This window comes from Syngnathus acus, chromosome 24 (assembly GCF_901709675.1).
Source record: "Syngnathus acus chromosome 24, fSynAcu1.2, whole genome shotgun sequence".
In the NCBI taxonomy this organism is placed as follows: Eukaryota; Metazoa; Chordata; class Actinopteri; order Syngnathiformes; family Syngnathidae; genus Syngnathus; species Syngnathus acus.
In genome coordinates, this window is record NC_051108.1 from 4,473,359 (window position 1) to 4,489,247 (window position 15,889).

Below are 15,889 nucleotides of genomic sequence, written 5' to 3' on the forward strand. Positions count from 1 at the left end.
CAAGCCCAAAAGACTCTGAATCTGAGAGCTGTATTTTAAGTTTAACAAATGACAAAAGATTTTAGTAAGGCTTCATAGTGTTATTCCCCTTTAGACCCAAATTAACAATTTGGTTATTCCCTGGGACCCAAACATTAATTATACACAGTAAACAGGATTTATTACAACAGGAATCAATAATCCCCTGTTGTTCCTGGTTGATCAATATTGGCATATGGGGATGCAATTACAAAAAAAAAAAAACATGATACAAAAAAGTGTTAAAAAAAAAAATAAAATAAAATAAATCTCTCCCACAAACAAGATGTGTAAAACTTGTGATCACCTGAGATCAAAATGAGTGGTAGCTACCAGTGAGCTCACCAACTAGATTACATTGCACTCCATGCCGTTTTAAAACCAAATTTGGGATTAGCAGCTCCATTATGAAGTGTTTTAAATGGGAGTGAATGACTCCTAATCCTGATGAATGACTCATTAGAAACCAAAATGAAAACATCTGAGTGATCTTGTGTAATTTCAAAATAAATCTCCATATTTTACTCTCGCATGTGTGTAATTTACCAGACACAGGTTTGAACTATAAAGTATATGTAAAGATCACTTGTATTATTTCTCACAACATAAACAACTTTGCAAAACCAATAAACCTTCACAGCAATGTAAATGTGGACATGTTACAATGTTGTCACTTAAATAGAGGGGTAAATAATCCTACGACAGTGCACATAGAATATACGAAAAATAAGAAAAAAATGAAAGACCTCTCTCTTCGAGTCTTCTCGAGCTTGTCTTTGAGCATCAGCATTTCTTTCTGCATGTTGAGATGCTGGCTTTCGGCGTCACGTAGTTCCTGGCGCAAATCGTTCAACTCGGTGTTGTGTTGGGCCTCTTGACGTGCTAGTTCCTCCTCGTGTATGTGGGTCTGCTTCTCCAGGTCACCCCGCAAACGGCCCATGGCCTGGAATTGGTTGCATGGAGTCGAGACAGTCAAAGAGCCAACTTGTTTTCCCTGGGAAAGAAAAAAAAAAAAAAAAAAAAGATGGAGTTATAATAATGCTCCCCCCAAATAAAAGACTAGTAGAAATTCTTGGACTTTTTTTACACAACTCTGTTTACAGCAAAGTGAGCATCACATCTCAACCCCTCCCTGACAGACTGCTTACCATTTGGATTATGCAATCTAAAATGTCAGATGATGCCATTTCAAGGATGAGAAGATGGGTGATAGGGGATGTTTCGCTCCATTACCTTCAGCCTTTCGAGCTCCCCCTCCAGCTGCCGGGTGTACTGCTCATTACGTTCTTTCACCTTCCTCTCCTTAAGTGTCTCTGCCGTGCGCTCCTCCATTTTAGTCTCCATCTGATTAAACGGTTGAATTTGTGTGACTTTGAAAAGTATTTACAAAAATGTACTCGAGTGAATTATGATGGAAGTACCTCTTTCATGGCCTTCTCGGCCTTGCGCACCTCAAGGCGCAGAGCCTCAATTTTCTGATTTTGGCTCTCCATGACCTCCACTTTGTCACGCAACTGGCGAGACAGTTGCTGCTTTTCCGATCTGTGGATTTGGTCACAGTATTCAGTCAAATTATAAAACCGGAGTGTGACTCAAAAGCTGTAACTGTTTTTAAGTTAAAAGAAACGAGTGTTAGGTCTTGTTTTAACATGAGGCTACTACACCTGAGGTTTGAGAGGTCCTTATTGAGTTCTGAAAACTCATGCACGGCCAGTTTTCTCTGACCCTGAGCTTCTTTCAGATCCTTTGACTGTGACTTCATCTTCTCATTGGATTCCACAAGGTCCTAGCCACAAACAAGAAAGGTAAACAACATAGTATGGCAAGAAAACCATACCCCGGATACCATTGCGGTGAAGTTTTACCTTCAGCAAATCATCTTTCTCCCTTGTGAGACTTTTGATTTGTTTCTCTAACATCTTAATATGTTTGGAGGAGTCCTCTAGTTCTCGACGAGCCATCGACACATCTTCGAGTTGTTTTTCCAATTTGCCCGAGTCTGTCGTACACATACGATGAGCTGATACATCAAACTAACTCAGCTCAAAATACCGTTCTTGTCGTAAAGCATGAAGTCCTACCAGCAATTTGTTTCTTGAGGATGTCAATCTCGTTCTTTAGACTCCTGATCTCCCCCTCTTTGTTGGAACTCAAAACGACTTCAGCGGTTGGGCGCTGATGTGCTTGTACCGTCTTAGACAAATCTGCAATGTCAATAGATCCTTCAACATCTAGATTCTTCAGATCAAATGTCTGGAACAAGTGAACACGGCTTGTTGTTTCCATCTTTAAGTATGATCTCCCGCCTCACCTTGAACTTTGCGGCTCAGCTCCAGTTTCTCCTGTTCCAGACGGTGGATCCTCCTCTCGTAGGCCTCTACGGCTAGGCTGTCCTTAAAGCTACGCTGGATGTCCGCGTCAACCTGTCCCTGACCCGTCTTGCCTGCCTCACCTGACAACTGCCGAAGGCAACCTCGATCGGAGATTGTGCTTAAGAGGAAGAAAAAAAAAAAGAGAGTGGGTTCCAATGAGCATACTGGGTTTTTTTTTTTTTCTTTTAAATACACAAACAAGAGAATGCATGTATATGAAGTGGCTATAAATGTATTTTCTTCCAGAGTGAAAAGATTTACTATCCCTTTTTAAACATAATCTCATAGCCACAAAAAATACGCATCTACTAAGTTATCAGTAACACGGAAATCACAGGGACTAAAACTATTCTCTGTGACTCTCAAGAGTCTGACTTTCTCATGAGAGTCAGAAGGTGTGGCTCCCTGAGATGTGTTAGGGCACTTTTGGCTGGCAAGCGACTGCCGCCCTTCTGCCTCTGCTCAAAAATGACATTCTCTGCCTTGGGTTGGAGAAATGATTGACACATTGAATGCTACAATAATATTTGACTAAACTATGAACCACTATGGCTGCCTAATGCAAAATTTATTTGATTCATATATTTGGAAAGATGAATAAACCAGGTTAACTTGATCCTTACGGGCCAAGTCATGTAAGAAGTTGAAAGTGGAACTGTTGGTTGGTAACGGTGACATTAATGCAAACTGTGAGAGTTGAAAAAGCAAGTGATGGGAGAAGTGGAAGAAGGGAACGAGTGGAAAACACCATTATCGGTGAGACTTGAAGAGATAAGGGTGGCTTTCCCATGGATAGTGAGAATGTGAATATCAGTAAATTAGGAAAGAAGTTTCAAAACAAAAACAAAAAACAACTATTTCACTTGTTGACTTACCATTTACTGGTGTAGGTGAATCCCACAAAGGGCAAGTGGTGGCCAGAAAAGGCAGTGTGAGAGGGAGGGGGCATGGTCTCCTGTAAAAAAAAAAAAAAAAAAGTCACAAAAGATTATTTGGATAGTCGACTGGTCATCGATCATATGTAAATAACAGTTTTGTGACTTCAGCAAACAACTGCAGTCATGGAAAATATGTGTTATTTATTCTAAAAAGCTTGGCACAACTAAAGCTATATTTGTTTGGTGGAACCGGTATTGACCTGTTTTATGATGTTTTTATATATGATTGTGCAAATTAAAATGGCGATACGCAGCCTTTTAATATTTCTACTTGCAACTTTGAAATGGAACACATGATCATCGTGCTGCCATGAAATGCAAGTTCTATTTTGCAAACTCCATTTCCGGCGGTTCGGAATGATACTGTTTTTCCGGTGACATCATGGCTAATTCGTATAACCGCGGCAGCGCTTGTGCGACAGGGACAGAAAGGCAACTGTCGCACAAAAAGGCAGCTTTGAGAGAAAAAATAAAAATAACCGTGTTGATAATTAAATTACCCGCGACCCCCATGGGGACAAGCAGTACAGATATGGATGGAAGGATAATTAAATTGTTGATGATTGTGACAAATGTTGAAAGCACCAGATTACATTTAGGGATCATTTCTTGGCCTTCTGATGACACTTACTGAGTTCTTGAGGGAGTCATCATCCACATCAAAGTTGGAGGTATCTGTGGGACTGCTGACCTCCGGGATGTAAGGTGCCTCACACAAGCGGATATTGTCCCAGTCAATGCCTGTATATTGATTGAGGGGACAGATAACCAATAAACTTCAGAAGCTTCGAAAATGCTGCAATTATTTATTTATTTATATTTTTATTTAATTCAGTAATGGTACTTTCCCAGAAGCTGTAATCTGTTTATGTCTAAACCCGGCAAAATATTATTTGGGTAACATTATTGAGAAATGCTAGCTCTTATTCATGCTTAAATTTAGAAATGAATTGTACCAGCGAAAAATGGATGCTGCTTGAAGTCTTTAATTCCATTCTGTCCTATCCGGTACTCTCGACTGCAAATGAGCCGACGGACGAGATCCTTTGCTTCCTCTGAAACTGAATTTGTTATCTGTTGTGGGAACTGGAATCGCTCCTGGGGAAAAACAAACAAAAAAAAAACATACATGATGTTTGTTTCTGACAAATTCACATTAAAATCCCAAAGTGGTATCCAGTCAAATCAGCTGACCTTGTGGTTCATGATCTTGCCATACGTTTCCACGAGGGACTCAGCATAGAAGGGGGTCTCTCCATACAGCATTTCATACATACAGACGCCCAGGGACCACCAATCACATTCAGGTCCATACTTGCCCTTCCCATCCTCCATAGCCTGGAGGATTTCTGGAGATATATAGTCTGGTGTCCCCACAGCCACAGAGGACTGGACCTGGAATGAGCAAAACAGGTCAATAACCACAAGTCTTACACAAAGGAATAATATTCATTTAAAGAACAACAATTAACAACAGCAGTAGCATCGTGAATGCGTACCGTTCCATCGTCCATGAGTTTGAGGCAGGAGCCAAAGTCAGCCAAGCGGATATGGCCATTCCTATCCAATAGGATGTTGTCGGGCTTTATATCCCTGAAGGAAGATTGAGGAAGCAAATTGTCAAGTAACGAAAAAAAATCAAAAGGTGGAAATGCAATTTAAAAAAAATAAATAAAAAAAAAAACATTGTGCAAGCTTATATAATGAGTTCATTGAGAAAGCAAACTGTCAAAAAAGTAATGAAAAAAAATCAACGGTGGAAATGCAATTAAAAAAGAAAAACAATAACATTGTCCAAGCCAGTAATAAGCATTTATTTGAATAGAAAATTGTGTTAACATTGTTACATAAGTTCTACACACACTTTTTTTCTTACCCTACTACTACAGACAGATTTATAATAATGTTTGTGGATTCTGTCAAAAGGATTAATTGGAATACAGAGTAGAAATTTCCACTACTGCAACCACCTCAATGATTTTTTTTTCTTCACTTTTTTGCATCAACTCAAGTTCCACTTTTCAAAATAGATTTGTGTTTTAACTGGGAATTAGTCAGTTACTTAAAATGAAAAAGATGACTAATAAAAAGCCGCAAGACTACAACTACAAGGAAACAGATTGTTCCTGAGTAAAATGAGTCACAACTACAATCCTGAAATTCTCACAATCTTCAGCGCATGTGTTTTGCACCAGGCCACACAGAGAGACTGAACAAAAAATACTATATTGATCATCAACGTCTGCAAAATTTTGAAAATCAGGTTTGTCTGCATTTACCTCAGTGCATGTCTCATTACCAATAAAGCGTAATCCATCCGGATCTGCAGCTTGGCCACTTCAAGTATATGACTCCCAAGCTAATGTTACTTGAGGGTCTCCAGGCACAATTAGCTATTTTCCATGATGGCTTCTTTCAGTCCGGATTAGTGCAATGCTTTAAAAATTGACATTATCCAGCAGGAACTCACGACTATGAATAGTGCAGTGTTAAATATAGGCCTTGTCAATGTCTGACCATTCCATAGATTTCCTCAGAGAGTAGTGGCGGTCTCTCTGAAGACCTTGAAGCCACATTACATGATTTCCAAATTGCATGCAAGCTTCCAAAAGTGGATCTCGTAAATAAAAGTTTTCTGACTTGAACCGTATACTAAAAGCTCTGGTGCAGCAGGAAGTGAGCAAATTAAATTCAAATAAGATTGACGATCAGCGGTTACATTTTCCACAAAGTTCTGAACGTGTGCTTAAACTGGATGGTGAAGTTTGTATGAGACTGCGCTATTTGCATTCTGAGTTCGGGGGGTTGATTGTTCCATTGGGAGCAAATCTTCCATGCACATTTTTATTCCGCGCCAATTTACAACCCTAGCAATAAAACAAAGTAGTGTTGTGTTTGCGGCACCAAGCTAACACAGCACACCCTAGCTTCCACGCATTGTAATGCTAACAGCAAATGCTAAGCTAATACTAGGCTCGTTAGTCCAGTTAATTGGGCAAGTGTGTCACAGGACTCCTGTGGTCTTAAGAGCAGCATGGAGACTAGAATAGAGGGAGGTAAGCTCTTCTAAGACACACCATCCATCTGGGAGGGCCATCTGGTTGCAGCCTGACAATAAACGTGCACGCGCACGAGCGCACATGCACAGACACAAACTCACAGAGGAAGCTGCACAGACAAGGATGTCTCACATGGATCTAGACAAGCAATTGTTCTGACTGGGTGACCTCTGGTACCGCTCGACACGGTGGGGGAACACTAACACCAGTACTGCATTTGGCAGGGGGGGCAAATCTGACCGTTCCGAACATTTATATAACACAAGTATAAATCTAGAAGAACATTCAGAAGAGGCATGTTGCCAAAAAGCGATTTTAAGTACCGTAATTTTCGGACTATAAGTCGCACCGGAGTATAAGTCGCACCAGCCATAAAATGCTCAAAAAAGTGAAAAAAACCATATATATGTATATAAGTCGCTCCTGAGTATAAGTCGCCCCCCCCACCCAAACTATGAAAAAAAACGCGACTTATAGTCCGAAAATTACGGTACTATTCAGGTTGATATGCACGATCAGTCTTTAGAGCAGTGGTGTCAAACTCATTTTTTTTCACGGGCCGCATTGTAGTCATAGCTTTTTTCGGAGGGCCATTATGACGGTCTACCCAAATAAATGTATGAGCACCTCATATTATATCCAGTAAAAGCTACAAAACAAACTGACAACTCGTTTTCAAGTCAGACGAGTAAAAACTGGTCAAATATTTAAAAAATATATATTATTAGAAGTGAAAACAATTTGCAATTCTAGTAATGACACACGAATTTGATGCACAATTTGTCTTCGCGGGCCACATAAAATGATCTGGCCCCCGGGCCTTGAGTTTGACACCTGTGCTTTAGAGTCATCATTTTAATTGTTTTCTTATTCCCAAGAGAGACTTGAGAAAAAAAAAAACAATACCTATTCATAAAGAAATTCTATCGCAGATCAATGAGCCAGGAAGGGACACGTGGTCCAGATTTGACACACACAAAACTCCACAGTAGTCATAGTTGACTCACAATGGATTACTATCACACAGGACATAGTATATTTCGTGACTAAAGGGCCTGGACTGATAGTCAACATTTGTCATCGGCACAGATCCCCTTCTATCTGTCCACACAGGGAAAGCCCTCGTCAGTACCAACCCCCACATCTCCTCTCATTTTGGCCGAATAGGCCTTTTTGCTTTCAACCACACAAAGCCAAACTAGACAGATGCGGTGCTAGGCAGCGCTAAGCTATGGTGAATTGGGCCACTGAAACATTTGTCGGGCCCCTCTGTGAGGTCACTGAATACACAAGCGTGCACACACTTCCACTCTTTTTGTGCGTCGTTAAAATCAATATCAATCTAATACATTTTATGCCAACTTCCCGACGACAAAAGATAAAAAAAAAAAAAACACTGAGGGGAATTTATTATTGTTTTAATAATGAACATGAAGCCATGACGGTAAATAAATAAATACAAACCTTTGAAATCAATGAATAATCGTGATTGTGATTTCAATTTCATTCAAAATAATAGGGATTTTTTTTTTTTGCCCAAGCTTTAATTCAACATAGCCGCCTGCTAAACAATAAACGGGACCGTTGATGATCCCTGGAGACTGTGACATCACCCACTCCGTGTGTGATTACCCATGGGAACGCCGCCAGAATATCATTGATCTACTTTGGAACCAAAACCTTTCCGAGTGCAAATAGAAACTGAATAAAGTCTGTTTGGTGGCTGAAGACGGGATGTTTTTCTAATTAACGACCACTAAGGGCTTCTAATTTACAGGGTGACTGCGCTATCCTTTTCTTCCGTCATGCGAATAGGAAACAGGCTTAACCTCATATGTAGACGCACCACAACCAAGATGAAAACACCCTCGTTTTCACGTTGCCAAACACACACACACTTTCTCAGATGGGACCAGCCAATAAAACACACCCTGCTCAAGGGATGTGTCTGGTTGACTCCACCCTCTGGGAAAAAAATCGGATTCTCTCATGAGCGCATGGACATAAAATAGAGAAAGGGGGGGAAGAGGTTGACGATGTATCAACACCACACCCACACACACCTCCTAGACCCCATCATTACTGTCCCAAACAGTCCACAAAGGATCTTCAATGGGAACAGTGTCTTCATGATACTTTTCCTTTCACTCTTCCATGTCTGCTACTGTTAGCCGCGAGATAACAACGTACAATTAGCGCCTCCCCACTGAGTTTCATTATTCTCACATTCGTATCGACATTTTAATGTCCGCTTCTTTCCCAACGTCACACCTTCAGACCTACCCGGGATATGATCACATTATTATGATCATATTTTATTCACATCTATAGTTGACATCAAACTAATCCTGTGCCATTTGACAGTCCAGTGGAAGTTAATTTACTAGCGGCCCAATTTAGGCTTTGCTCACTAACAAGTGTGTTTACAAATTTAGCAGACAATTATTGCTTGGGTTCAAGAACCACGTTTCTTACCATCAAAACAGCTTTTTGTGTCGTCTCTCACACAACGTAATTGTCATTGGTAACTTTGTGGGCTTTTTTTTTTTGCTATAAATTACCCGTTCAGTATGGCTCCCAAGGAAGTAAAAAGTTCAAGTACATGTGCATGGCGGGGGAAGAGAGAGAGAGGCGTGATTACACTTCATAAAACGTGCTTGCCTTTGTTTTTGAGGTTTTTGGAACGAATTAATGGAACTCCCATTCATTTCAATGGTGACGATGTATTTGAGATACTAGTCATTTCACTAGTGTGGTAGGTCAAGGCACCACTTTTATCCAAGTAAAGAGGACATGAAAACTGAAACTTTTATAAGGGCCAGGAATAAATGTAGTTAAAGAATATACCCTATCTGCTTCTGGAATAAAAAAATAAAAAAAGACAAGCTGGAGGATTCAGCTGTACTGGAATAACAAACTATGGCAACCCAAAACAACACGATAACACAATCAGCTTCTCATGTAAGCTTCAAATCTGTGAGATGACACGCGTGTCAAATTCCTGATGTGTGGGCACAGATTTGGAAACGGGTGGTGGGCTGGAGCATTCCACTTGGTGTTACTGGGGAACAAGCACTGCGCTAATAGCTGAGTGAAACACTTGAAATTGTCTCATGCCAAATGTCCCATGCAGCTGTCACTCACTATAGGGCAGAGGTACCCAACATGAGCCCGGCGAATGTTAGCCACTTATGTTTCTTATCCGACATGATTTTATGCTAATATTGACAAAGATGCCAGCGAGCATGGTAAGCATACAAAGAATTATTATTATTATTTTATTTTATTTTTTTTTTTTAAAAAGGTCATTGTGTACACTGTGCATTCTGTACTACAGTGGTCTTCCACGCTTTAAGTCTCAAGTCCAATTTTAAGTACAAACTACATTTTTGTAAACTGTGTGCAATTAAATATGTTGTTAAACATGTATATGAAAGTGCGAACTAATATTTCGACATTGGGTGTTGACATACTACGATTGGGTTTATAACTTTCTGGCGGGACAGATGCACGAATCAAATTAAAAAAAAAAAAGGATCACTTTATGAACCTTCACAAATGATAGCCAACATGAGGGGCCGTGCCTCTCCCTTGCTCGAAATTCCGATCACGCCAAAGTAACAACTGCCATTGCAGTACAGGCCGGAATTGTTAGTACTGGACTTGCTGACAAGTTGAAGTTGTAACTTAACCAAGCGGTGAGGGATTTATTACAAAAAAAACTGTTTTTGTTGTTAATTTGAAAATATTTTATTTATTGAGATATTATTTTAGAAATATATCGAGAATGTTTGGTTTATGTAATAAAATTCTATTCCTCTATGGCTTTTGAAAATAGACCGCTTCATTTTTGGAACAAAGTGAAGGCAGCAGCCGGCAGCAATGCATTCCGGCTGTAACATGTTTTATTCTGTCCAATACACACTTTCAAGCCAACTCTTTCCCCCCTTTGGAGAAGTTCAATTTGTCTCTCGGACTTTGATTCCAAATCAAATAATCACTGAGTTGGGTCGTTAAAGTATTGGTGATTACTAATTTGTAGGATTCCAATTTAGAACTGAAAGAAAAGTAAGTGGGTCACCTGTGCAGTAATACACATGCCATATATTTTGACATTGTTTTGGAAATTAAAAGACAATGAAAAGCTTCTAGTATACCTGTGAACGTAGTGAAGCTGGTGGATAGATTCGATAGCAAGCACCATTTCAGCCAGGTAGAATCTGGCCATATCCTCGGGCAGTCGGTCCTCGAATTTACTGAGCAACGTGAGCAGGTCACCACCCACATAGTAGTCCATGACCAGATACTAAAACAACATTAGAGCTTTGTCTTAATTACAGTGACATAGAACTTAGGACAGAAAAAAAAAAATGACAAAATATTCTAAAAACATTATATGGGACAGTATTTTGTTTTTCCCAGAGGCCACTCTAGAGAAACGAGCCCTTCTCGCTAATTACTAGAGAAGGAATCAGAGGAAATGAGAGCTGGAAAATATGCATACAATTTTTTTTTTCTATAATTAGGAAGGGCAGCGATGTCTAGTCGAGAGTCTCGGGGAGTGTCTCGGCTAAAGTATTTGTTGTGAGAATGTGGGAAATGGAATGGCAAGCAGTCCCGGCATTTGAACTTGGGGTCAAGGAGAGAAAGACACAGATGACAGACGCTCTAAATGGCAAATGATGGCTATGGCATCAAAATTCAAAGCTATTACATTCATGCCAATTGGTACTTGCGTCGGCCTGATTTCCTACAATTCTTTGCCATGTTGTGCTTTGCTATAGAAAATAATGGTGCAGGTCACCAGCTGGCAGGTCACCTGACATACTGAAGAGATAAGCATTGTGTTCTAAACATAGATTGCTGAGTGAACCGGTGAAAGTCAGATGGGGCTGCTCAGTGCAATGAGAAAGCAAAACATTATTATACGTGGAACTCCAAATATTTCAAGTTCGTATTGCAGCCTACCAAATTGTTATCATCTTGGAAGGCATAGTGGAGAGTGGTAATCCACTGGGAGTCCCCGTTAACCAACACGTCTCGCTCCTCTCGAAAACATGCCGTCTAAAAACAAAAAAAACAATTTGAAACTGTTAATATCATGACATAGACACAATAAAACGAACGGAGTTTTACCTCTGCTCGCTTCAGCATCTCCCATTTGTTAAGAATCTTCATGGCAAATACTTTGTCCGTATTTCGCACTTTCACGACGGCTACCTGTACACAAAGATCGGTGATGGTGAATACAAAGTTTAGAAGGACCGTACAATTTTTGTATTTAGTATTTAGCACATAAAGTGAACAGATTCAGTAGCGGTATGATTTTGAATTTCGATTTGCGTGGGACATGAAGTGGATCCAACGGTGAAAGTTAAGAGTTGAAATAGGATTACGTTCGTGCCGCTAAAACTAGAAGTCAGCAGCCACTTAATCACTAATTTCTCCTTTCACTAACTGAATTAAGTCGTACAAATATGTGGGAAAGATGACAGCAAGTGTCAGATGGCGGGAAAAGGCTGGCAAAGTTCAGAAAGTGTGGGAGGGAAACAGCTGGATACTTAAATATGATTCATAACTCGAAGGAAAGTCTTGTCCATGGACATGAAACTGCAAACCAATCAATTGAGAATGGGAACATTTTTACAGATGTGATATTTGGATGCAAGTTGCTAACCGCTGTTGACATGCACACAAATGGAAAAAGATAACTTTGTAAAAAAAAAAAAAAAAAAAAATGCACCAACATCTGCAAAATATCTCAACTAGCTTTTCTGGTGCTTTTTTTGAAACTTTTATTTTATTTAGTCACTTTATATGTGTGGGGAACTTTTCACCATGTGACAGAAAAGAACTGAAGAGGAAACAGAAGAATTTGTGACCCATACAAGCATGCACACAGAAAGAAACAGAAGCTCATGCAAGAGAGTCTGTAGTCCATTAAAATGAGCTGGGGAATGTTGCTAATGCAATACAATGATAACATTCCTGCAGTGTTTGGATCCCTCCAAGGAGGCAGAGAGGAAGAAGAGGGGGGGGAGCGCAGATCTTGGCAACGTCTCGCTGTTTTTGTCTTCTCCTGTCACTTTACTAGCTTCTTGTTCTCCACCCCCAGCATTCTCCTCTTCATCTCTTTTCCGTAATTATTCATTCAAAGTACACATTGTGGCACTTTGTTTACTTATTGAACAGAATGATAAGCAAGGAGTCGGCAACTGTGTGTTTTGGTTTTTAAACATGAATGAAAATTTCCTCAGGGATTTTCGGCTCTATGTCTTTGGGAAGAGAACCAATGGGATGTTCATGCAAAGGTCTGACTTTGCTTTGGAAAGAAACAACAACATGGCTGGCTTGACATTCTAGCAACAAAAAAATGAAGCAAAGTCAGCTTCTTGCAGAGAGAGGAGACTTTAAGGCAAATAAAGATCTATTGTATTCTATTCTAACTAGAAATATGAAATCACTCTGAGAAGCAGACAAATGAGCGGAATCACTCTCGGAGACATTCGCAGTCAACTGCACCGATTGCCAAAGACATGCTGCCAATATTTTGCAGAGACTGTCTTGTAGGATTATATGGAATGAATTGATTCAACGATAAGAAAAATCTCAATTGTCAGTTTGGCGCTGCCTTTGGCGCAATATTTTTTTTATGCAAGAGGATTGGCTGAGGGCCATGATAACTGTCCTTACAACATTCCCCTGCTTTGTCATAATCACCTGAAACCTATTAACAAATATCTTCCAACTTCCTTACATGCAAACTAGTGATGTGAAAACAAAGCTTCACATTTCAAAATATTTTTTAACACCTGTAGATGGAACTGGGCTGACTTGCCATTTCTTAAACGCATTTATTGAAACTAACAGTGCCATCTAGAGGAGTCAAAATATATAACAAGTGGTTCACGAAGCAAATTTGAAGCTTCATTTTACCATCACTACATTCCGCGGACAAAATGAACAAAGTGGTATTTGGTGGTGAGTTTCACTGGTACTTTAATCCCGTAAAGTGAGAAATGTGAAAGTCCCTTTTTGCAAGTGGAGTCATGCTCAATCAGCAGTCTCGTACCGCACACTGCAGCAGGAATGCAGAAGAAAGCAGCCCAAATATCAGACGTGGTGATTGTCTGTTATATCTTGGTAATCTCGGTATTACTGTCTTTTACTTCTAAGCATTGTTTTCGGATCACATCGCAAAAAGTAGTGCCTCGAGGAACAAGTTTTATATTTTGACGAGTCTCCTGTCAAAACAGACAAGTAGACAAAAATAAAACCACTGGATTTGATGTGAGCGGGTTTAAATTGACGCATGACACTTGTTCCCTTAAGAAAAGTGAAGGGGGAAACCCAATGGCATGTTACCTCTCCGAAAGCTCCTCGTCCAATCACTTTGAGGATCTCAAAGTCTTCTTTGTGTAGCCGCATCTGCTTCACTTTGGATGTAAAAGGTTTCGCTAGAAGAAAAAAAGAAGAGAGATGGTCAAGTTCATTCCAATATGTCTCAAGTGACTTCCACAAGTAAGCAATTAAAATATACTTTTTAAAAATTAAATCAGTAGCTTGCAAAAACGATCATTTCCTTTTGGGAAAAACAATTTCAAATAATTCCCAGTGTAAATTATTTTAGTAGCTTATTCATAACATGGTGAATGAGGCTAGTATTGATAGATTTATTTGCCAATAGATTTTATCTGTTTATTAGTTTACATACAAGGCACTACATGTCGAAGTCCGCTACACTTGTCCGTGCGTGGGTGTGCGCCATGGTTTTATAGAACCGCAAGTGTTCCGGAAAATGACATTTTCATACTGTAGGGGTGTGGTGGGGGGTTGACGCCCTTTGGTCAAAGTAAACTAACACATAAGGTCAGTGAGTGTTCACTTTTAGTGGAGTCATGAGGGGCTGACATAGTCATACCGCTATGATTGCTGGACACATAACATACAATTGGCTATGTCGTTTAGGGCCTATATGAAAAAATAGTCTTGGTTATGTTCATTACTAGCAATACTGTACCAGTTGTGTAGAATGTGACCACAAATTACATTTTTACAATGCAATCATTATAAAAAAATTTTTAAAAAAAGACACACACTTAGGACCGAATGGACAAACCGAGATTGTAATATTTGCCCCACTGCTGATATGAAAAGTGTGAATTTTTAATATTTGCAAGAAACCTGAGAAGCAGTTTCTCACGTACTACTCCACAAACAAGCAAATAAAAATTTCTTATGGGATGACCGTTTTCCCCATTTCCTTGTGTGAAATTGAAATTTCACAATAATAGATTTATAATCAGAAGACACCTCGAAATACAAAAGTATATTATTTGGCAGTTTTCTCGCCAATCCCGTTTTATTTACTGACATCTGTCATAGCTCCACTTATTTAATTGTAGTAGTAGAATGAATGAAATCCCAGCAAAGTGTAAATAAAGCACATTTCGGCCCCGCTCGAGGCAACCTATATTGGCATCGGTCATTGGGGGCAGCCATATCAATAAATGCTGGAAGACAACATCAATTATTCAGCACTGAGCACATGGGTTATACATGTTAATTGCTTCATTTCCATCATCAGGAAGGTCATGAAGACGCATTTCAGCCCCCAACATTGCTACTGCTCGCTTCTCAAGCTGTCATTCAGATACCTGAGGGTATTTTTACTTCAAAGTATTTAGGAAGACAACTTGGCCATCACATCTGATCTCACCCCCCAGCTTCTTTATCTTAAGTGATTTAATGAGATAGTGCTTGAGCAAATGGGTGGAAAATTCTTCATTCAAATGAATCTTAGGGCACAGAGTTAAAGGTAATGGCGCAAGGAAGAGGAAGACGTGATTAGTAGCTGTCTGCTGAGTCAGGAGTTCCACCACATGAGATGTCTTTCATCTCCGAGCCCACGGGTCCGAGCCACAACAAAGAACTCATGCAAAGTATGTTCACATCCATCCGTGGATATCTATCAAGTTCCCCACATCAAAACTAGATAAATGCTGAGCTGTTGTCTCTCTGGTTTCATAGAAATTCCATGACCTTGAGAATTAAAACAACAAAGACATCATTTGAACAAAGCACACCAAGAACCTCTTTTAGTAGCATGCAATTTATTATTGGAATTTGTCTTACGGGTGAGCGTGTAGGTAAGGTCATACTGCTTGTTTTCAATAAGCAATGAACTACCGTATTTTCCGGACTATAAGGCACACCTAAAAACATTTTCTCAAAAGTCGACAGTGCGCCTTATAATCCGGTGCGCCTTATATATGGACCAAATTCCTAAATTTAAACTGGCCCGAAGCATTGTGTCATGAAATCAATCATAAGTGGCTCGCTGAAGACTATGAATCATGAATCAAAAAGACTATGGATCATTATTTTGTGATTATAAAGTAATTTGTTGGGTCTGAAGTTGAAATAAAATAGATAAAATGGAGAATGATTTGATTTGGATTAAAAATCTGACATGATGCATTAATGGTGTGCCTTATATAAG

The 15,889-nt window shown here is 39.7% G+C and overlaps 1 protein-coding gene across 2 annotated transcripts in view; it reads right to left on the reverse strand.

Annotated features, from left to right (window-relative positions):
• cdc42bpab (CDC42 binding protein kinase alpha (DMPK-like) b) overlaps positions 1-15,889 on the reverse strand; it is a 42,230-nt gene that overhangs the window by 13,639 nt on the left and 12,702 nt on the right. For both annotated transcript variants that reach the window (XM_037244032.1, XM_037244031.1), the window contains exons 2-17: positions 13,753-13,844; positions 11,524-11,607; positions 11,356-11,451; positions 10,545-10,693; positions 4,828-4,921; positions 4,523-4,723; positions 4,285-4,426; positions 3,960-4,069; positions 3,266-3,345; positions 2,330-2,508; positions 2,100-2,222; positions 1,884-2,017; positions 1,683-1,804; positions 1,440-1,560; positions 1,252-1,362; positions 765-1,012 (exon numbers count right to left, since the gene is read on the reverse strand). In XM_037244032.1, the coding sequence (XP_037099927.1) occupies positions 765-1,012; positions 1,252-1,362; positions 1,440-1,560; positions 1,683-1,804; positions 1,884-2,017; positions 2,100-2,222; positions 2,330-2,508; positions 3,266-3,345; positions 3,960-4,069; positions 4,285-4,426; positions 4,523-4,723; positions 4,828-4,921; positions 10,545-10,693; positions 11,356-11,451; positions 11,524-11,607; positions 13,753-13,844 (2,086 nt within the window). The remainder of the gene's footprint in view (positions 1-764; positions 1,013-1,251; positions 1,363-1,439; positions 1,561-1,682; positions 1,805-1,883; positions 2,018-2,099; positions 2,223-2,329; positions 2,509-3,265; positions 3,346-3,959; positions 4,070-4,284; positions 4,427-4,522; positions 4,724-4,827; positions 4,922-10,544; positions 10,694-11,355; positions 11,452-11,523; positions 11,608-13,752; positions 13,845-15,889) is intronic.